Source organism: Tubulanus polymorphus, chromosome 9 (assembly GCF_964204645.1).
Source record: "Tubulanus polymorphus chromosome 9, tnTubPoly1.2, whole genome shotgun sequence".
In the NCBI taxonomy this organism is placed as follows: Eukaryota; Metazoa; Nemertea; class Palaeonemertea; order Tubulaniformes; family Tubulanidae; genus Tubulanus; species Tubulanus polymorphus.
Window position 1 is genome coordinate 15358238 of NC_134033.1, and position 22918 is coordinate 15381155.

General features: G+C 38.2%; 1 protein-coding gene across 2 annotated transcripts; it reads left to right on the forward strand.

The window, feature by feature from the left end:
- The first annotated feature begins 11011 nt into the window (after positions 1 to 11011).
- On the forward strand, positions 11012 to 22512 carry LOC141911082 (envoplakin-like). 2 transcript variants are annotated; one of them, XM_074802043.1, is made up of 10 exons: positions 11012 to 11189; positions 14245 to 14354; positions 18341 to 18380; positions 18591 to 18674; positions 19072 to 19167; positions 19273 to 19377; positions 19573 to 19877; positions 20414 to 20522; positions 20707 to 20780; positions 21343 to 22512. In XM_074802043.1, the coding sequence occupies exons 2-10, from the start codon at positions 14344 to 14346 to the stop codon at positions 21617 to 21619; spliced, it is 1101 nt and encodes a 366-aa protein (XP_074658144.1). In that variant the 5' UTR covers positions 11012 to 11189; positions 14245 to 14343; the 3' UTR covers positions 21620 to 22512. The 2 variants fall into 2 exon arrangements, with proteins under 2 accessions (XP_074658144.1, XP_074658143.1); XM_074802042.1 differs by having other exon boundaries at positions 14248 to 14354.
- The last annotated feature ends 406 nt before the right edge of the window (positions 22513 to 22918 follow it).

Sequence of the window (22918 nt, forward strand, 5' to 3'; positions counted from 1 at the left end):
TCAGCAACCGGCGAATAACAAGAGATACTTCAGACCGCTATCAACTCTCTTCAATGGTGCAATTACGCATGTGATATGTAGTCTGTAATCACCCACACGACGTGGTAACGCACATCTACATTACTGCAGGAAATTGCCATGAAAGGTATTTTCTGAAATATAGTATTTTATTCACTGCCTCCAATAGAATAGATTCGTAGATTTGAAAAAAAAATAGTAGAATAATTCTGTATTTGAGTCGCGCTATACCAGGGAACTAGTGGCGTTTCAATTGACGCAACGTCATCAGATGAACAAGAGTGACCAGAAGATCCGACAGCAAAACGCGGGTGATCAATTACCACAACTCTGGTGGATATATCAACCGACATAACATTTGGCGGAACATTTTACTGATACAACAGTACTAAACGGAGTGGAATTCCTGAGCGAGTGGGTCCAGACTGCAGATCGATACCTCTGCGCAAATGCGACAACGGAAACAGATTTCACTTCATCTAATGGTCATGAAAATGTAATCCGGACAATTGTTAATTTGTTACCAGATTATACACGTAACTAAGATGGACTAAGAAATGTCCGTGATTTCCTTTATATGCAAATGTTCCTCTAGTGTTCCCAACCTGCAGAAGTTTCATGAAAGAGTTGAAGTTAGATTCACATTTTGATACAAAAAAAAAATTAAATTTGATTGATTCTTCACCCAATATGAAGAATGATATTTTATTAAGACCATCCTTCTCGTCACATGGGTTATTCGTACGGCGTGTGAATGATCATAGATTTTTTTGCCTTCTAGAGCATCTGTTTTCTGTCTGGCATACGGCTTATTCAAGCTTTACTCTAGATATCAGCACGAAAAATTCAACCTGCAAAAATTTTCCTGCGTTGCACAAAAACAACATTTACATAATAAAAGAACGTTATGCATCGATACAGGATCTGTTTTCAAAAACGATTGACAAACGCCATAGAATAACGGATTTTCAAAGATCCCAGAGCACGGGTCAATGGTAAGCGTGGGTTCCAACTTTATATGCGATAGCAATACATTGACTAGTTGCCATTTTGTAAAGGCATAAAATTCCAGAAGGATGATTAGGTTTTTCTGAGTTTTTACTGAGCTAATTTCAGATCTTTTTATGTTCTTCTTTTCGTTAATCGTAGATCGATTAGTCCCTTCTGAGAATTAAATAGCCTACATGCACATCTTCGGAATCAGGTACGGTGGTTGTGTTAATAGATGGAGCATTTGAAAACCAGTCACCATACCTGACTGGTCAACTCACTGACTAGTGGTCTAATACAACACAAACTCCAAAACCACGAATTTCACTTCAGCTCAGAAGTGTAGAGTTTAGAATTCACGGTTATGAATCAGGAGTTCCAAGGTTCGAATCCCTGTAATGCCCATGGTTAGGTTTGAATATATATTTTTTTTCTCTAGGTACTGTACATAGAAAGATACATTATCTTCTATATGAATAGATATCCTTTCGTGAATTTTGCCGTGGGAATTCTAGGTTACGGGCTAGCAACCGCATCACTTCCACATCCATGCGGGCAATCATCTTAGTTGATATTTCACGAGCCCAAGTTTTGCACGCAGGAAATATTCAATACGAAAGAACCGAGAAAAGAAATCTATTTTGAGAAAATAACGTTTCGTTATCCCAATTCCTTCGTTATATCAACGAATCTTGCCGAGATATTTCCAGATTTCAACCTTTAATATAAATATGCAATGTTCCCTAATAAAAAGTACATGAGCATGATCCACATGAATTTCTGATGAAAATACGTTATAATTTGAAAATGTGTATTTTTTAACAAACATTCCCCTATAGTGACCACTAGGGGGCGCTGGTGGTGAGGTACCGAGATTGCCATGGTTTTTGAAGAGCCCAGATACTCTAACAACAGAAAATAAACGTTGCCAAAAATTAACATGAAGTGTAAGTCAAACAGGTTAGGCTCCCAGACCATCTTGAATTCACCAATTAGTCCAACACTTTGAGAGAAGTTAGGAACTGAATATCATCCTGGCATCCATTGAGACTGTATTAGGCCAAGGAAAGGAAAATGCAAGATTGACTTTCAAAATCCCAGTCGTTTTCACTGTTATCAGTTAAAAATGTAATTCGCATTAACTGACTCCCAATGAGGACGTACATTCAAGACGATATACAAGAAAACAACTACAATGTAATGAAAATCAAAAGTTCATGTCCTTTGATGCTCAATCCCTTATCTAAACAATGAGACTGAATGAACGAACGAACGAATGTATATGACATGAACGAAATACAAGGATTCAATTGGAAAATATGGGGCAATAATCCAACAATACGATCCCAGCTGGTACCAAAAAAACATGGCACCTGAAAACTGTAAAAATGCTAATCAAATCAAATTATTCTGGTACTGGGTCTTTTTTTCTCACAGGAAATGTAATAATGATGGACTTAAATTACCTAGGAAAAAATTCACCGTCCACCCGCCCGTTGTTTCACTTTGAAATTCTCGTGTACAGAACATACATTCAGTAGGGCCATTACCTTCATCACATAATATCAAGGTGACCTATTGTCGTACAGGCCACAAACTGGTTTGTACCAGAACAATCAAAATCCGACGTATTTGGTCAATCTATAGATCGCGCATGAGTGGTCTGTGTAAGGTTTGTTTGCCGTCTCGATCTGATCATGATCTCACAGACTATGGTCACATAAAATGATATAACCACATCACAGGAGGTGACACGACCACAATTTTGGGTTTAAACACATTTTGTTTGTGAGAATTACAATAATATCACAAGAATCTTATTTGTGTGTTTCCATGCCATATATCATAAAAGGAGTGAGAACTAGAGTATATCAGTACAGGTATATTCGATATTGGTCACGTAGATTTGTTTCCACACCTCAAATGTCATCACAGAAACACGACTTCATTCATAAAATAAGAATTCTGGGTCGCGAATAGCAATGTGTATAAATTCAAATCTAAAAACTGCTCTGAATTTCAATATGAAGCTTTGGTTTATTTTGATTTTTAGTAACTCTCAGAGCGACTCGTGTGAGTAGTAATTCCAACAGAGCGTGTGAAATGTTGAGATGCTGATTATATAGTGTTCCGTGAAGGAAGCATTTTGAAATGGTGGTTCTGCAGTAACACACAATTCGAGAGAAGCGGTTACAACACAGATTGTCGTATCAAACAGTTCTGTTCTTGTCATGGATAATTTAACCACTATCACCACTACAACTCGTAGAATATACCGCACTGCTGTGAAGACACCGGATTATATTAGGCTTTCAGAACATTTACCAACTTCATTTATAAATATAACAGACTCTTCAAATATGTTTTCTTGCTTCCGTCGGGAAGTGTGTTTAACTTTCTGACAATAATTTTGCTGATAAAGTGTCGCAGATATCAGTCAGTTCGTTTCACGTTCCCTTATCTCATAACTCTGGCGGTTTCAGATCAACTTGTCGTCTTGTTTCAGTTACGGCAATTCCCTGAATATTTGAAAAAATTGGTAGTTTATCATCTTGGACTTTATAGAGAATGTCGCGCTACTTATCTGACATTCGCTAAACACAGTAAACTATGTCCATCACTTTACTATTTCTATTACTATTTCCTCTATCTGCCCAGACGATTGTTTCCTTTGTGTATATTTTCAAACCTGTTTTATGACCAGTCAATATCTGTATCAAACTACATAGTTGTAGTGATTGCTATCGAGAGATTTGTTTCTATTCGTTTTCCTTTCTTTCATATGAAACATTTCACCGTCACTCGGCGTAAAATTGCAGTAATTTTTGTCATCGTCTGGGCGTATTTTATGAACTTGGAAACAGTCATCATATACAGTGTAAAACTCCGCAAATTTCGTAGATTCAATGAAACATATGATAGTTTTTCTTGTAGAAATTCGCTCAACCGTTTGAGTTTTTCCCAAATCTCACAGATACAATCTGTAAAAACATTTTTACAAGATATATTTCCTTCTTTAATGATTATAATATTATCAGTGTTAACTGCTTCATCACGCAATAAGAGATCTGAGCTGAGAGCGAAGAGAACAAATCGTCATCAATCTTCAGCCAGTAAAACTCTTCTAGTTGTAGTTATTGTGTATATTTCACTAGTTTTCCCACAAGCTGCAGTTGAATGCATCTACCACGTGATGTTCGTCATTAAAAGAAATCATGGTATAATTTTCAATCACAGTTCAACAAATCCTCATTTACAATTCTTTCTCGGCACTTTATGGTTCGAGTTAGAAAGATTCCTACTAACATTCCGACAATTTGTGTTTTGCATTAATTTTTTCATTTATATCGGAACATTGAAAGTTTTTAGGAATCAATTAATCAAATTATTTACTTATTGATTTTGTTGTAAAACGAAATAAACTTGAAACAGAATCTGATGGGTAGATATTCCCCTTAGAGCCCTGGGGCCGGTTCCTCAGTTGAGACTTAAGTCCAAAAATGGCCTTAAATTTTAAGACTGGTCTTAAGTTGTTAGATTGGCTATAGAACTAAGATGGTCTTGAATTGGTCTTAAGTCTAAGCCACGACTATGGAACTGGGCCCTGATATCGTCTGAAGTATTGATTTGTCAAACCTATGGACTCTGGTTGCTAATGACAGCGGGCTTAATATTCCTCATGAGGATCTCTCTTATGTTATTATTAATGTGGGGATCCCACAAAGTTTCTGAATTTACGAGTGAAAAATCAATATGAACGATTTATACTAAAATTTGAAGATACGGAATATTTTCGCGAGTTTTTAAAGGATCGGGATAAAGTTAGTTATGAAATTTTGAAAACAGTTTAGTGCAACAATAACTAGATACTGGAAATATAACATTTTTCTCCAAGGAGTTCTGTGCTTATCAAGATTGACTCTGTTTGATCCAACGATCAATTGTGTAATCTATATGATCGCTATATTAAACATTTCAGGAAAACTGCAACCGCCATTTTATGTTCAAAATCATCTCCGTTATTGTTTTCTCGGAGTCCTCATAATTCCGGTAGATGTCGTTGATGTCGTCGAGCAAAGTAACGCACAACGATAAACGGTAATTGATAAGCGATAATTGATATTTGATAAGTGATAAATAAGCGGTAAGCGATAAAACGTCCAGGAGACAATGAAAGAAAAATCCCGAATTTTCAAATACAATTAATTACTTTTTCATCCTCGATTTTTTATTCAAAAATATTCTGATTTCGTAAGCAGGAAATTTATACGATTATACAATTTATTGTTTGGACTGACTATGATTATTATGTAACAACTATCGTGGTTACAATCTCTGTATTTGTATTTGATCGATATTTTCACTTTGTTTCTATCTTCATCCAATCCAGAGAGACATGAACGAAATACAAGGATTCAATTGGAAAATAATTGGGGCAATAATCCAACAATACGATCTCAGCTGGTACCACAAAAACATGGCACCTGAAAACTGTAAAAATGCTAATCAAATCAAATTATTCTGGTACTGGGTCTTTTTTCTCATAGGAAATGTAATAATGATGGACTTAAATTACCTAGGAAAAAATTCACCGTCTACCCGCCCGTTGTTTCATTTTGAAATTCTCGTGTACAGAACAGACATTCAGTAGGGCCATTACCTTCATCACATAATATCAACGTGACCTATTGTCGTACAGGCCACAAACTGGTTTGTACCAGAACAATCAAAATCCGGCGTATTTGGTCAATCTATAGATCGCGCATGAGTGGTCTGTGTAAGGTTTGTTTGCCGTCTCGATCTGATCATGATCTCACAGACTGTGGTCACATAAAATGATATAACCTCATCACAGGAGGTGACACAACCACAATTTTGGGTTTAAACACATTTTGTTTGTGAGAATTACAACTATTTTACCGTCAAACCATTTCGATCAAGTGGAATTTAAGTGTCAAAATGGACTTACCGAACCGTTTGAGTAATATCACAAGAATCTTATTTGTGTGTTTCCATGCGAGATAATACACTAGTATGCTAAATAAAGATTCGATCCATATATTCATCCGCCGTAATGTATCTATAATTTGTTGCAAGCTCGAACAGAAATAAAAGATAAAATTAAACAATTGTCTGTGATGCGTTTTAATCTGAAACTATCCGACAGGGAGACACGTCGCAATTTTCAGTCGCGTATGAAATTCATAGTCGCGCACTTTCAACCCCTTTTTGCTCTTCACCTTTAACGAAATATCCTCGCCTACAACTCTATTAGATATGGTTCTGCGCGATTAAGTAATTTCAGAATTAACTATTCGTATCTATTTCGCTCGTTAACGCTCTGAACTCGAGCGAGAGCGTAATTGGTAATCGAAACTCTTCATGAAAAATACTATGAAGTGTTTGACATTGACAACTCAAGAACTGCAGTATTTGAATTCATGATTTGACTATGCGCTGTCAGGAGGTCCGACATTTGTTGATACATAACTTCTTGCTGGGAGATCTAAAGCTTTGGAGGTTTTAAACCGATTGTTTCTCTCTGTGAACAACCAGCGACTCTGTGATGTGTACAGACTGAAATGACGGCTTCAGAGAATGTATCGGTTGGCGCTCAGGTTCGCGACCTCAACGGATCGGACCTGACGACCACCACCACTGAGAGGACGGGGTTTAAACCTCATTCGCGGTGTAAATTCATCCATCACGCCGATTACAAACCGTTTCACGTGAACCTTTTATTACAAACAACAACTTACGTTATTTTTACCTTTGCAGTTCTTGGTATCAGCGCGAATTTACTGTCATTTATCATTCTCAGCAAAGAACGTTCAAACAACACTAGTATATTCTATTTGAGGTGTTTAGCTGTTGCGGACATGTTTATTTGTGTGTCATATCGTATTTGACTTTCAGTATCGGCTCTACAGTCACACGCTGTTACTGGACATGACCGCTGAAATAAACCACGTTATGAAGCGCTTGTATTCTTACACTAAAAATATTGGGGCTTTGTTTTCTAGTATCAGTGATCTGATAACATTGTTAATAGCTATAGACAGATATATCGTTGTTTGTTGGCCTCTAAAAGCAGTGAGGCTTATAAGCATGAAGAAAAGTTATATCTTGGTCACTTAGATTGTTATATTTTCTACTTGCACTTTGACTACCAACTTTTTCTTATACTATACTCGTCGTTCCATCAACCCGTGCACCGGACACGAGAGATGGACTCAGAAATTTACTTCATTCGGTAAAAACATATATCTAAGGTACTACATCGCTTTTTTCCGAGCCCCTATTTTCGTTTTCCTGCCGACAGTGATAGTCGTTCTGATAACTATCCGATTGATTTTCACGTTGAGACGCGCAGGAGCAGCGAGAAAAACAATGTCCACAAATAATCAAACTTCTAACAGCAGCAGCAGCAGCAGCAGTGACCGCAGTTTAACTCTGACGTTGATCCTTATTTCGTGTTTTTTTCTGGTGAAAAATGCCTTTAACATGAGAGGGGCGATTCTGAATCTCATTTTGACCCTGGACGGTAAAATCGGCCGCGGTTCGATGGCGACGATCATGGTCGCGTTTCTCGACATCGCCACGATGGTCGTCGCGTCTTGTAACTTTATCATTTATTGCGCTTCGAGGCGTCGCTTTCGAAATCAACTGAGAGCGATGTTTTCGACGACGAAGAAATAAAACATGAGGAGATCGTGACGAACGAAAAATGTCGTAATATTGCTTATTTGCTATGAGACAAAAATACTTGTTTATGCCTGGTGTAATGATGCGGTCATTGTCACATAATACGTAGTAACATTTCTATCCTGGTTGCGTTTAAATAAGTTAGAACAATTTCATATTCATAAATCCAATCGTTTATATCAAATTCCGCAGTAAGGCCCACAGAAATGTATTATTCTATATTGGACAACTTCAAATGCAGAATTCCAGTTATCAATATTTGATTTAGTTGAAATTATACCAAATAAGGTCAAAATCTAAATGTCATCTCGGATGATGAATCGATATGAATTGACCAGATTTTAAAAGCAAGAAGATAATTTGACAGAGCTTGGGAGAGTATATGGAAGAACCTTACAAACCTTTGCAGAATTCAGAAGCAGCTGTCTGGTGGGGAATTAAGCTGCAGTGCTCGAAAGGAGATAAATATGCTGAAATCTCAAACGATACTGATATATTCTAATTGGTGTCTTGTCATTGGATTACTTTACTGGTTTGATCAGTGATTCTTGAAGTTCATCGAAAAGGTTCGATGTTACACTGGAGTCAGACCAGGGCAACGGAAACAGATATTCAACATTGATCAGCCAAGAAGAATCAAGCAACAACTCCAGCAGATAGTAGCACAATTCGGAAGCAGCAATGTCGAAAATGGGCAGTGATTTCTTAGCAACAAAACTGACAACACTTCTACTAGCTACTGCGAATTACTTCTATTACGAGTAGAGCCGTACAACGATCTTAGATCGCGATCATGACTCAGACTGTTTGAACACTGCTTTGTCGAACAATTTCCTATAAAAGAATACAACGTTGTACCAAAACCTCAGCGACTGAGATGCCAGTTAGCGAGAACTATAACTGTCTATTACGATCCTCAGAAGATGAGATCCACCTGTCACAGTTGAAGATATGGCCACAAAGTCTGCTGGGAGAAAGTTTCCAGTAACAACCATACCTACGCGAATTGCCTTCGCTGTCTGACGACTGTGGTTATAAATTATTACAATTCAGCCGAAAGTAATATTGCACTATTTCATTTAAAAAAAAAACGTTTATCAAAGCATTTCATGAAAATAAGATGATAAATTGCAAAATCTGTTTTAACGTGGCGTTAAAACGAAAAACCGGTCACGTCTATTCTAGTTTGATATTAATAGAAAAAATTGCTTGCACTTCCTGGCATCAGTAGAGCATTTAAACGACTGTTAGACATCCCCGATTCCGAGTTACAAACTCGGAATTAACCTCCAAAAATCGCATTGAACCGAGAAAATTAGTTTATTCCGAGTTACAAACCTCAGATGTGTTTATAATACGACCAGTAGAATTCGTGCCGTCAGATTGAGCCGTCGATTCAACTGTATACTCGGAAGGATTGCCAAGGAATCTTTTTTCACAAGCAAAGAAAAGCGACTTCATTGACTTCAGTCTTTTATAGAAATCGAGTTTATGCCGGACGTTTCAGAATAATGCAGATTTTCAAAAATAAGATCACAAGGTTCAACAACACGATCATATCTAAGATAAAAAGCCCTAACTAATAACACTAGAGATCATCGTCAGGTGTGACGATGATCTCTAGTGACACACCTAACGATGATCTCCAGTGTGAGATCGAAAAGTCGTGTTCTTATATTTTAGATTGTTTCAATAAATTAATTCTCGATTTTAGATTTATTTTAATTTGTAAATAGTTGGTTTTTATCTCATAATCTGTTCACCCGACGTTTGAGTGTGGTTATCGTACCATAACTGACAGCGTTATTGCTAGTCACGTAGATAGCTGAGCAAAAACTGCAGAAAACAGATGTAAATCCATTTGCATATGGGCACGCTGTATAGATCCCTGGGAAATAGCTGGTTCTCCTATTTATCAGAATTAAGACATGTGCAGCTCGCTGTCCGCGTCGGTTCGGTGTCTGAAAGCTGTTTGCAGCCAGGGACTCCCCGGCCATCAAATTACCATCAAGCTCAGTATAGAAAATACATCAGGCGAAAAGAATGATACCTTGTTTCTCCTAATCGGTCCGGTCACTTTTGTAAACTGCCATACTTTGTGATCAGTTTCAACAACAGCCCGGGTCTATAATTTTTAGCTTGGTCGTGATTCAAAAATGTTATGTACTCGTTATAGATAGGCGGCCGGCCGGGTCAACCTCAGCAGAAAATAGCAACAAGGTATCAAATGTTTAGCCTATCGTTAATGAATAGATATTGACACCTTGTTTCTCCCGATTGGCCGGGTCACTTTTGTAAACTGCAATAAAATTTGTAATCAGGGTCCAGTTTCACAAAAAAGGATTAAGGCCTAAATCGATTTAAGATAAACTGAATTAATGAAGAAATCAAATCGATTTAAGAGTTAAACTTTTTTGTGAAACTGGGCCCAGTTCATTTCTATAACTGCCCCCGGGTCTGTTATTGTTAGCTTGATCGCGATTGTTTAAAAAAGTAATGTACAGGGTAGATAGGCGGCCGGCCTGGAAAACGTTTAAGCTCAGCAAAGCGGAGAAACAAGGTATCGACTTATAGTAGCCTCAACAGATACTTTTTTTTCTTTTTCCGCATGTCGACGACTATTATTCGTTCTACATTTTAGCGGCGAAAATTCCACGAAATATTCCCACCAGTAGAAGTGGCTACTGGAAAGCGAGTCAGAGGATCTTTCAACGGAAATATGCGCATATCGCACAGAGATTATTAACTAGAGTTGATGATAATAGTATATTTATAATAACCGCTAGGGTATTTAGCATTCCTGAATGACGAACAATCGAAAAGCGCGTGTAGTATCTCATTTTCAATTAACTGGTCGCATTAGTAATTATTATAGGCCGCGCGACGACTCAGTCACAAGGTCAACCGTGCCTCGGAACTGTCTCATCTAGTCGTATCCATGGCAACCAGCAGGCGGAAAATGAATGATTTGTCAACATGCTGCAGAGTTTCCACTCTTTATCTCTAGGTTTTTATTCAGAGACGAAACATTACAATTGACCTAATGGTGCGCGCGCGTGTTTGCGAGGAGAGGGGGTGGGGGTTTAAAACGTTACCTGTGCTCTCTGTTGGCCTGGTTAGGGTTTTCGTTCGCTGCTCCGACCCCCAACCCTGAACCCCCGCAATAACCTGACGACTGCGTCGCAACTGGCCTCTGTAGAATAAGTACGACGTTCTCACGATGGTGGTCTTAATAGATTTCAAAGATTCTTATGGCGCGCGATACGCGTACACGTCATTGACACCGCCGCCTGCCACGATGATGCGTCGAGTTGCGTCATTGAACGTGAAACACACTATAATGCCGTGTGTGAGTGGGAGAGAGATTTACGACAGGCAACTTCGACCATAAAAAACTATTTTATTTCGCGCGACGATATGTTGTTTAACCCCGAGTTTTCCGATAAAAGGATTTGATTTTTTCCACTTTCGACGAGGTAAGTTCATAACGGGCGAGCGAAGCCGAGAAAAATATTTCTTTTAATCATCATCGAATATTTGAAACGCGAGAACAGAAGTGACAAACGTGAGGTGGATAAAACTGAACCTGTATTCTCAGCGATGAAGGTAATCACGGGTGGCTCCGGGGCACATATGGAAGGGTAGCACCTGATGAACAAGACAACGATTTTGCAAAGATGCACTATGTAACCACGAGTGGCGAGCGTCGATGGCAGATGTAATTTCCAAGCGTTTGAGCTTCTTTCAATAAAAGAAGAACATATCAGGTGCCGTTGGACGTTCTCAGGTGGTACCAAATTCTTGACGCTCCCCCTGGATCCGTGCCTGATAGTGAATGATCCCGCAATGACAATATGTCAACTTATCTGATAGTTTCAATGTTTTAATCTTGATCCAATCTTCAGAGAAACAGTTATTATAAAAATAAATATGTAAATCATAGTGTATTAATATATCTGAATCGCTTATTGTTTTGGTACTAGAAAAACAATAAGCGACTTGGATATATTAATATAAGTAATAGAATATTAACTAACTAATAGATATTTTATTCGTAATTTATTTTATTGTATCTATTTATTTATCATAGTGACATCATAAATGAATATGAACAAAATGGATAGATTTAGTACCAAAACCTGACTTATAAGTCACTTTAAACTAAATGATTACGTAATACCACAAAAAAAGAATATTTAAAAAAGAATTATTACCGTTTCTCTAAAGATGGAATTTAGATAAATCCGCATACTGTCAGATGAATCGAGCTTGCCAAATATGATCATGATCATAAGTTGCAAAATTTGTTTTAACGGGATATGATTGATACCAACTTACCGCTCATTGTTCTAGAGATGACGTTGTGATTCCTTTTTACGTCCATCCTTTGATAGTTTGTTCGTTCGATTCGAATTCAACCTGTGAAATTCAGTCGTCAAACTCTGCAAGATTTCATTGTTCGTAAAACTAAATGTTGTATGCTAAAAATTGACTGCATTGATACCAAACGCCTCATTATAGAAAAATTAGAACGATATTTGATTTGTTTTGAGGTAGCGGAATAATTTTTTCTGTTGTTCTTAAATGATATGAAATTTTTTCTCGTGGATGTCGAGGTTTCAGTGAGTCTGATAATGTACAACAGACTCCGCTCAAATATCCAGGGTAGCAAAACGACATACAACTCCATATTGCCCGAACGCACGACGCTCTAAGCCTTACGCGCTTCTATATTTTCCGACACAATAATCCATCACGAGCGGGGGTCACATTAGAAAAAAGAAGAAACCATCAATCAATACAAGAATGAGAATGGATGCCGGTTGCGTTTGCATAAAGGTTTCTTTGGGAAAAATTCTGACATTTTCGGCTTATTCGACTGGCGCTGAATCGAGTAAACAGAACAATACATGCGTCCATACAAAATACGCAATCTTAGAAAAATATCTCACCCAGTTTTTTTTCTATCTGTCAGAATAAAACCTTAATAAAATTTTGCGCCGTTTCCAGAATTCGCGTTCGTTTCGACCAGAATATGCTCTAACTAGTCCGGAATAGCAATATCTGTAAATCTGCGCCCGGTTAAGGTTTTGGTAGGTTTCGATTGGTCTTTACCGATTCCGGAATTATCTTCTGGCGCGTTCGTTTCGTCCAGGATACGCTCTACCTATTCCGGGATAGTATTATATGTAACCCTGATAGAATCGGCCGGTAGAAGAGTTCGTAATCCAGAAATTTCTTAAAGCGGTATACGCTCAATCGAAACCAGCCAAAATTGACGTATTCAAAAAAGACGTGTTTCTATTTTCTTGTGAAAAATATGAACATGCAAAGGAGTAGTTAGTAGTGTGTAATTCGATTTGAATAATGTAGTATCCTCTTGATAGACTCATTGTAGTATTCTTACTAAAGAACGCACACCATGGATCACAACCCGACTCACGATCCTACACACCAGGAATTACTATAAGTCACTAGGAGAATTATTTGCGCCGTCGTGACTCAACTGCTAACGACATTTTCCAAGGACACGACTAAATCGGGCGGAAACAAAATACATTGGTGGAAATAATGTTCCGTTCCAGGGTCGATAACCAGGCCCAGGTATCAGTTATTTGTCCCAGATTGCATTTACCGACTGACTGCATCATTACCTTATCTAACGAGTCTAAAATGGTTTTTAGAAAAGGCAAAAACGTTTTTTTAGTTGGCCATGAAGTATTAGCTATTAAGGTTGCTATAAATGGCGCAATGTGATCCGTATTATTTCGTTATTTTCCTTTCCTATTCAACTCTTTAATTTATTTAATTCCATTATAAGGGCTGCGTTATTGTACAAGTAAACTGTTGCTTCAAGCAGTCCTTCGTTTAATATTATTACATCTTTAATGTATTCGTTTATTCATCAATTCTGTAAAAATTTTATACGCAAAATTAATCATATATCATACATAATATATCATATATCACATATCATATATCATACATCATAAATCATATATTATAAATCATATATCATGTATCATATTAGAAAGAATTGTTCTTGAAATGTATTCAACTGTGGAACTGCGTGTCCGGAGACATCGAGATGTCACAGCTTTAATTAAGTTCAGTCATTTAATTATCATCAAAGTGAACATTCATTGTATATACAAAAGCTTACAGTAAAAAATCTCACTCTTTTCAAAAATGTTTTTAAGAATTCAAATACAAAAGTATTCATGTTGCATAAGTCTTTGCGCCGGTTCGCTTTTGGTTCAGATTTTTTTGTATCTGTTTGTTGAAAAAAAGAACTATGTGTTTGTGCGTTTGTGTTGCGAAAAAAAAAACAATTTTCTGAAGTCGATCTCGTATTTCTGGCTCGAGTGCCCTCGACTCAAATCAAACAAATAACTATGTGTGTTCTTCAGAAAGGATATTGACTGAATTTTTCACGATGGTTATCAAAAGATATTGCTTCCCCCGAAATCCCACTTCAAGCGCCGTTATTCACTGCACGGCGTTAGAGAATATATATCTTCATCGTTTCAGTAGATTGGTTATTAGAAAAAAAAAGATTGATCGATTCAAGAAACTCCTACGAGACGAAACGTTGATCTTGTGAATAAGTGTTTGCTTTTCTCGGCAAATATGAGTTTCTGGTAAGTGTGCCTTTTTGAAATTAGTTTATCATTTACGTTCTTGTTTAATTTAGAGTTCCACAGTTCTGAGTTAAAATTTAACTCCGAGTTAACTAATTGAAAATGAACTAATTTTAACTCAGAGTTAACTCTAACTCACAACTGTGGAACTGGGTCCTGCAAAATTACGGTCCCAACAGGGTTGGATCCAGAGGAACTTGTGACACTTGTACAAGTTCATCAAATCTTTTCCTTTTGATAACAAACGAAATTGTTGCAAAGTGCGACGATAAACCCGATGTTGCTTTTTTGGACATCAAAATTTGGGACTTCACCAGTCCTTCAAAATTGGCCTCTGGATCCGCCCCTGACTTAGAAAAAGAAAAACAGCTGAAAGTACTTGGAACCGAAAGCATAAGATGAACTTCATTTAAAAGTAAATGGACCCAGTTTTCCGATTAGTTGTGTGAAATTCCTCTACATTTGAAGTCTTTTGAACTCTTGACTTGAATTTACAATTGGTGAACTGGGTCCTGATGACCGATATTGGATGAAAAATGCCGATCGTTTCCAACAGAATCCTGTTCCACAGTTCCACAGTTCCACAGTTCAAGGTGACATTGAAGTATTGTACAGTAGAACAGTAGTCAAATTGAACCGGAAGCTGTTGAACTGGGTCAAGGTCGTTAGTTTAGTTTGTCACGGCATTTCAAATTCGAAACCCGTATGAAGGACGTGAATATGTTCAAAATTTATTTACAAGTTGTCGTTTGCCACAGGCCGCGGGAAATATTGTGCTATGAAATAAGCATTTTACATAGTTTCTTGGGGTCCACATTTTGAATGTGCCTATTTTTTCACATCTAATTTTTCATTTCGTATTAAGAAATTCTAGTGAATTTTCATACAATTTCTAGGCACTTGAGTGACATTAAAGACAATATAATCTTCTGTTGTGGATTGATATTCCATAATAGTTTTGGGTGGAAAAAGTGCCCTGAGAAATTGCGTATTTTCAAAAGGGCAAATGAGAATTGTGACGGCTTCTGGATGCTGTCACTAGGGATCCGCCCCTGGTTATACTCATCTATACATTTACTGCAACAACGCGATAACAGATATTTCTAATAATTTCATGAAAGTATACAAAGGCACAAAGTCTAGCTGTGGCATGTGAGGAACGAATATTACGGCATATACGAGATCGATAATTCATCAATGTTGAAAACTAATACCTGTCTAGAAAAAAAAAACCTAGACAGCACCTAGCAACCTGGTAGATCAATAATAACGATTATATCTAATCAATATAATAAACCCTGAAGTCATAGAAATCACTATACCAGACAAACAGACAGAATAGACAGGCAACAAAGACAGATGATGTCATTATCAGCCAATCAGAAATCCCGTTTTATTTTAGCCCGGGTTTTCCCATGTAAAGTTCTTCCGTGAAATTTGCCTCAGTGATTATATGCAACGAGCAATCTGATTGGTGCCGCAAGTTTTCTTCTGGTAAACCTGCGCACCAGGTCTAGCGTGGCAGGATTTCGTGCCGTGGCGAGTCATGATGCCATCAGGTTCGAATCCCAGCCGAGGCAGGATGGACATATGTAAAATCGTTAGATGATGCTATTGTTGGAGGCAGCTGGTCTAGTGGTTAACCAATGTCTCTTTCCTCTCACATATCATATCTTATTCAAAGCTCGATATTGTAAGCTTATTGTAGTACACATACTATAAACCTACATCTATAAATTTAGGTAAATAATTGAATATAGTTTTATAATGTGCGGTACGTTGCGTCATATTGGTTCCTGGTAATCGCAATAAATTGCATACACAACAACCACTATAACAATTACTACAAATTTCAGAAGTGCCTCCTCAAGTTTACGATACGTGTAAACACTCGACACTTTGATCAACGTGCAATGTAATTTTCTCGGTGAATTTGGTCGTTGAACGAATTTCGTACCGATATCGACGATATCTTTTTTTCGTTGAAATATTTGCACGTACCGTAGATAGTTCGTTTTCAGGGCTACACGGGAACAGCTTGAATGCGGTAATAACCTCGTTCGGGAAAATCGGCGCGATCTCGCTAGCGATTTTGTTGCGAACCCGGGCTCAATTTGGCCAGTAGACCCAACTATTAGATGCTTGTGCCGAATAAGTCCGCACCTGTTTGACACGGGGTGGAAATTTGAAACATTTTCGACGCAAATTTGTCGAGAGGGGGCTTGATAGAAAATTCATGATTACACCTGTTGATGACATGATTCGTCGAGGATCGTTGAAACCGTGTGTTTTAATGATACTTTGTCTCGTCTCGAGAAATTGTGGAATTTGAAGATCGAATACGAAAAATAATGATCGAGTTAATGAGTAAATATTGTAGACATGTCCTCGAGACAATTTTATACCGGTATACCACATTCTATTCCCGGGTCACAAGATCGTCAAAATGAATTGTCCTGGTGAATCTCTGTAAGGGTATTTAACGATAGAGTATATACTATTCCCGAAGAAAGGATACGAAGGATACGAAGGATACGTCAAAAATGAATCATTAAGCGTCCTCCATTTGTTGGACTTTTAGAGGGGCTGCATTGTGACATCGTGACTGATGATCCGGCGCTAGCCTTTTTGAGGGCATACAAACATCTTGCGAGGCATTGGACCCATGCGCAATGCGCACAAGAAGGGCTCAATAAAAACAAGAAAGACATAAGGTTATTTTAACAATTCAGAATGATATTTCAGATGAGATTTTAAATGACCAAAGGCCGTGGCCCTGTCATCAGGTTAAAGGAATAATCCGATAGGGCACAGAAGTAATCGCGAATTGCACCCCGACGCATGGCAAGCGCCGAAGACGCGAAGCCATCGAAGGCCAGTCTGGGGGTTCTCCCTGAGAAACCTTTGGTGGTCTTCAAAGCTATTCGATGAACATTTTAAAGCGTTTTGTTAATTCTTGTTTATTGCTTGTAAATTATATAAATCGGTAGTTCTATTCATTTGATTCGCTCGCAATCACACACGATGAAAAGACTTGATCCCGAAAACGTTCGCGTTAACGAACTGTTACGATTTCTAATTAGAATTAAAGGTTTTAATGTTGTCGCTTCGATGCATATTCGGCTACCTGAACTTAATCTAACTAAAAGTTTGCTATTTGAGATAATAATAGCTGGTCAATTTAGCTGAAACCGGCGCCAATAGCGGAAGTTTCTAACGTAATATGTTCGCTTTCGGTGTATATTGTTTTCGCGTAGTGTTGATTAACGCTATCGAGTCTCGGCGGGAATATTAGATTCCACAGTAATCCATATAATATCGGCATTAGCGGCCGCCGCGCCGGAGTCCGTCGGGAGAGATGTAATAATTAGTTTCGGCTCCAATCCATTGTATAGCGCGGAATACAACCCAGAAAAAAAAACTATAAACGCGGAGTCATCAGTTATAATGAAATAATATACCGGAAAATTATCGTTATTATCAGTTTAGCCCCGATAACGAAAAAGGTCGTTTAATACGGAAGTAATTTATGAAAAAGATGTGCACTATATTTTATACTATAATAAGCAGTTAGTTAGGGCTACAATGGTATTCCCGTAGCTGGACTCTTTCTATTCAACCGTTTGGTGAAAGATTTTGCGATTACCCACTACTGTGGCAATCAGGGATTCCACGTATGGCAGGCGAGGATCCGCCAGGTTCGCTAGTGGTTACTCGGTTACCGCGCCTCAATTTCTTCCATCAGAATCAACTTTTCTCATTGATAAATCAATTTCCAGTAAGGCTATACCACGCGCTCATTGGGAACGTCAATATTATATCTATGTGATGACTTGTTTGACAACGTTTCCATTTGGGAGCCTAAAAATCAAGTTCAAAGTTCATCGAAAATAGACTATTTTTTTCAGTTTATTGTTACGCCATCTGGTGTACTCTCAACTTGTTACGCAAAGTTAATATTTTCGAATTTAATTTCTAATTCGTAGCGACAGCGACGTCGACGAAGAGTTCATGAGATTCTGTTCGGTAAGTAATATGGCCGCTAAGCGACCATAAATAATTATTTTCTTTATAACAAAAAATGAATTGTCTTATCTTATTTACGTTCTATTTCTGGTCTCAATGATCATTCATTAGTAAATACGATTTAACAAATATCTGAAAGGAATTTCGAGATTTCGATATCGAAAATGAAATAATCAGAAATAATTTACGATCTTATTTTCTGTTCGGCAGGAATTTTTGCTGGAGACTCAGAAGAACATTCTACAACCAGGTTCGAATCTGGACCTGCAGGAGGATGGAAAACGGATAAGCAAAGTAAATTACTCCGGCCATCGTTATATACCAGGGTTTGATATGATAAACAATTTGCTACAATTTTCCTTCTCACCAAAAAATATTTATCTTTGCTGTAGAATTTTCGCTAAACAAAATCGGCAATTCGGCTGGGATTCGAACCCGATTACTACGAATCAAAACACCGAAAAGCCAATCGTTATCCGCGTTGGTTTAGTTCATTTGCATAAACGAGTTATACAACGCGCTCTCTGATTGGCTCCGTTTGATTTAGCTCTGAACGAAACGAAATCCCGACAAACTTTCATTGGATAAAGGAGATTAAGGAGATGCTAATCAGTTGATTTCCTTAAGGAAATACTAGTTAATTGCTCGCTGCACATTGCAAATAATCGCCATTTGACGTTAAACTTTTCAGATCCTGAATAACAAGTACGATCTTAGCGGTAAAGGACCCGGAATACTTATCACATGTCTGAACGTGCATTTAGAAAATATCAGGAAATATCAACAGGTTTCGTATCGCATGTAGGGGGATATATACTCGAGATTCACTCCCATCATAATCATGAATGTCAGTGACCTTGACTTCTGCAGGTCAAAATGATGTTTTTTTCAGTTCCAAAACAAACTTTCGGAATGTAAAGAAATCAATAGCGAAATCGAAGACAAACAGTACAACTTCGTATCTGACGGGAAAGATCCGCCAGATGGCGTTTTACAAGTAGGTAAAACTTGGTGATCCCGGTGGATTATTCCTGGCCATAAAGGGAATCCTCGATTGCCACAGTAGCGTCGGAGGTTCCGCGTCACTTTATGTATTTTCAATCGAGTGAAAAAATAAATCTTGTATTTCTATCAACAAATCCCGAACGAAATTTATTTCTTTAAGATAAATCTCGTCGTTTGACTCTTGTAGATTTTATACGACGAATACGTCAAATTGAAGAAAGGCATTCGCGAAGTTCTGTCCCTGTCTAACGAGGTTTGCCCGATCAAAAAACGGACGGTGCCGTTAATGGAACCGGTGCAGGCTAAAATCATCGCGGCATACGACACGATCGATAGAGTGGAGACGAGCCGTGGACAGGATATCAGATTGTTAGAAAATACCGACGCCGTTTATTGGAAGGTGCAATTGGAGGACGGTTCCGAAGTGAAGGTTCCATCTTTGATCGTATCGGTGCCACCCCCTGATAGTATCAGTCAACGTAAAACTAACAGGTATTAAATAACCTTTGACCCCAGGACCCAGTTGCATAGTCGCGAGTTAAGTACAAAGGTGACCCTTAAGACGGGTCTCAAGTTGTTAGATTGGCTTTAGAACTAAGATGGTCCTAGACTGGTCGTAAGTTGTTATAGAACCAAAATGAGCTTAGACTGGTCTCAAGTTGTTAGTCTATTGCTTATAGGACCAAGATAAGACTGATCTTAAGTTGTTAGGTTGGTTAAAGAACCAAAATGAGCCTAGGCTTGTCTTAATTTGTAGCTATAGAACTATGATGATGTTTGACTGGTCTAAAGTTGTTAGATTGGTTATAGAGCCAAAACGATCTTGTCTGGAGTACTGTTGTTAGATTTTGTGTAGAACTTAGTTGTTCAAAGATTAGTCTTAAGTATAAGCATTAGCTTTGCAAGCGGCTTTAGAGGTCGGTTGAAGTACAGTAAAACTCGCTTTTATGTTGTCGCGTAGTTGGTACTATTACTATATATATAATCATTGATGAAACACTCCAAAATTTCGATTTTTATGTCCTCAGGTTCAAAGATGAGGTGGATGAAAACATAGATGCGCTGGTTAATTTCTGTACCGCTAGGGGGCAGCAGTTGTCGTTAATGCAAAATCTCACGAATCTCAAGACGAACCAGGTATGTATTATTATTAACTGATCGAAACTGCGAAAAATACGGGATTCGAACCTGATTGACTACGTATCAAAACATTAAAAAGCCAGCCACCGATCGTCATCCGTGTTATCTTGTTCATTTGCATAAACGAGCATATGTTGAAAATATTAATGATGATGTTGGTGATTTGTTGGTTTTTAAACAGGTTTCTAACGGATTGAGCGACGGCGTCGAACCGCGGACACCAGTCAAAAAACCACGCGCTGGAATTATCAAACGGTATTGTTAAAGAAGTCGGATCTTCGAACCATTGACCTACTTTCACGTTTCTGTACTAAATTTGACGGTACAATTTTGAAAAAATAGATTGATTCTTAATCTGAACTTTGAAACTGGATTAGGGGACCAGTTAAATGAAGGGACACCGACACGCACCAGATGGCACAACAAAACACTGGGTCATTCGTAGTGATAATCAGTTCATTTTCGATGAAATTTGAACTCGATTTTTAGGCTTCCAAATCCGATAAAATCAAACGAGTCATCGAATAGAACTGATATAAGATTCCCTTTACTCACAGATTTTACTGAAAATTGATTTACTAATTAGAAAAATAGAATTTGATTGAAATGTAGAAGGAATTGATCGAAACGAGGTACCACTAGCGACACCTGGCGGATTATCGCCGAATCCTCGCTTCCCTCACCAGCCTTCTCGGTATTCCATTGCTTTAGATTACTCAACGTTGATGCAGCGACAAAAACAATTCAATCTTCACCCCGAAAATTTAAACTTTTGAACATGAAAACGAACCCGGCTATATGCATATTATATTTGTAGGATCATTGAAGTGAAACAGACTTTAACCGAGGAGCACGTGGAAGAGGACATAACAGAAACGTTGAACGAAAGTTCGTCATCGGGAGAAAGTCGATCGCGATTCACGATCAGCGGCGTCGTCGATCCTCGCGACAACCAGCGTATAATGTCGATACAACAGGCCGTCGAAGAAGGCGTGGTCAATTTGAGTAGAGGGTTCTACATCAATCCGGTTACCAACGAGTCGATACCGATACCGCAAGCGATGGGCGAAGGATTGATTCAAGTCGATTCGTAGTTCGGCGCGTTCTTTTCTAGATTTTGTAAACGGTCGCGAAACGTTCGAATCAGGCGCGGATCCGGGAGGGACTTTGTGAGACCGTGATAAGACCGTCAATTAATTTTTGAGCGCCCTCGTCAACAAATGTAATTGGTACGTTCAGAGCGGAAGTACGCTTAATATCACCTCTTTGGACATCGAATTGTCCTCTGGCATGTGACTACAAAAGTTCTCAAATGTTTAATGGATTTGTGAGACTTGTAGAAGTCCATCAAGTGCCCTCATTCATTTCTTCAACAAAGATAATTGTTGTATTTCTGTGCGAGTTCACATAATATTGACTTTTTGGACATCAAAGTGCCCTTTTTGGATGTTTTGTGACAAGTCCATCGAAATTGTCCTCCGGATCCGCTCCTGCGAAGTCAATGTCAGGTTGATATTGTGGTTTTAGATGTATCCAGAAAAGTTACCTCAACGAATTGAATACGATTATCGGTGATGGTTAAAGTTAGATAGGTCATGGACGTAACGTAACGCCAAATCGTGGGGGCGGGGGTGCAACTTTACATCTGCAACATTGCACTATTGTCGCACAATTAAGCGCACTGCTGATCCAGGGCTAAAAACAATCAAAAAGAACTGAACCAGTGGAGGACCTGGCCAACTTTCGAGTAACTGTTGCCTTTGAACTATACAGATTGACTCATTATCAGGTAAAAGGTCCGGTTATTAAACTGGTAACAACAACCGGATTATCTTCACGCAGCATAAAACTTCGCGGTTTCATTGACCGCGAGTTTCAATTTGTATGTCAGCGATTTCTTTGAATCCTACGTGGATAGTAAAACTTGTCCATATCTTATTACGTAAATCTATATCTCAACGCTATTCACATTTTAATGTCTATTTATACACATACAAATCTTCTTTATAGAATAAATGTTATCCTTCGATTGTAGAACAGTAGTGTTCGGTTGGTTCTTTTTTTGGATCAATGTCCGGTACCCAGACGTAGGCGGATCCGGGCTACGGCGCTGTTAGCGGTTCACTGTATGCGTAGCTAGGTGTTTAGCGCTACTACCCCTTGAACTGTACTCGCGATTTGTTGAAGTGAAAAGTTCTATTTTTCTAGTTTTGGTAGACGTAATTTAAAATGATAAATTTGAATAATCGAAAATGGTTAAACTTCTTATTTTCCAATGAATAATATTTCTTTAACAAGTTAAAATCTCATATTTTCTAGATGCAGAGCAGGATTTGATGCCCAAAATTGACTCATTGCATCTCAGAGCCCTAAAAGATCAAAATTGTCTATCA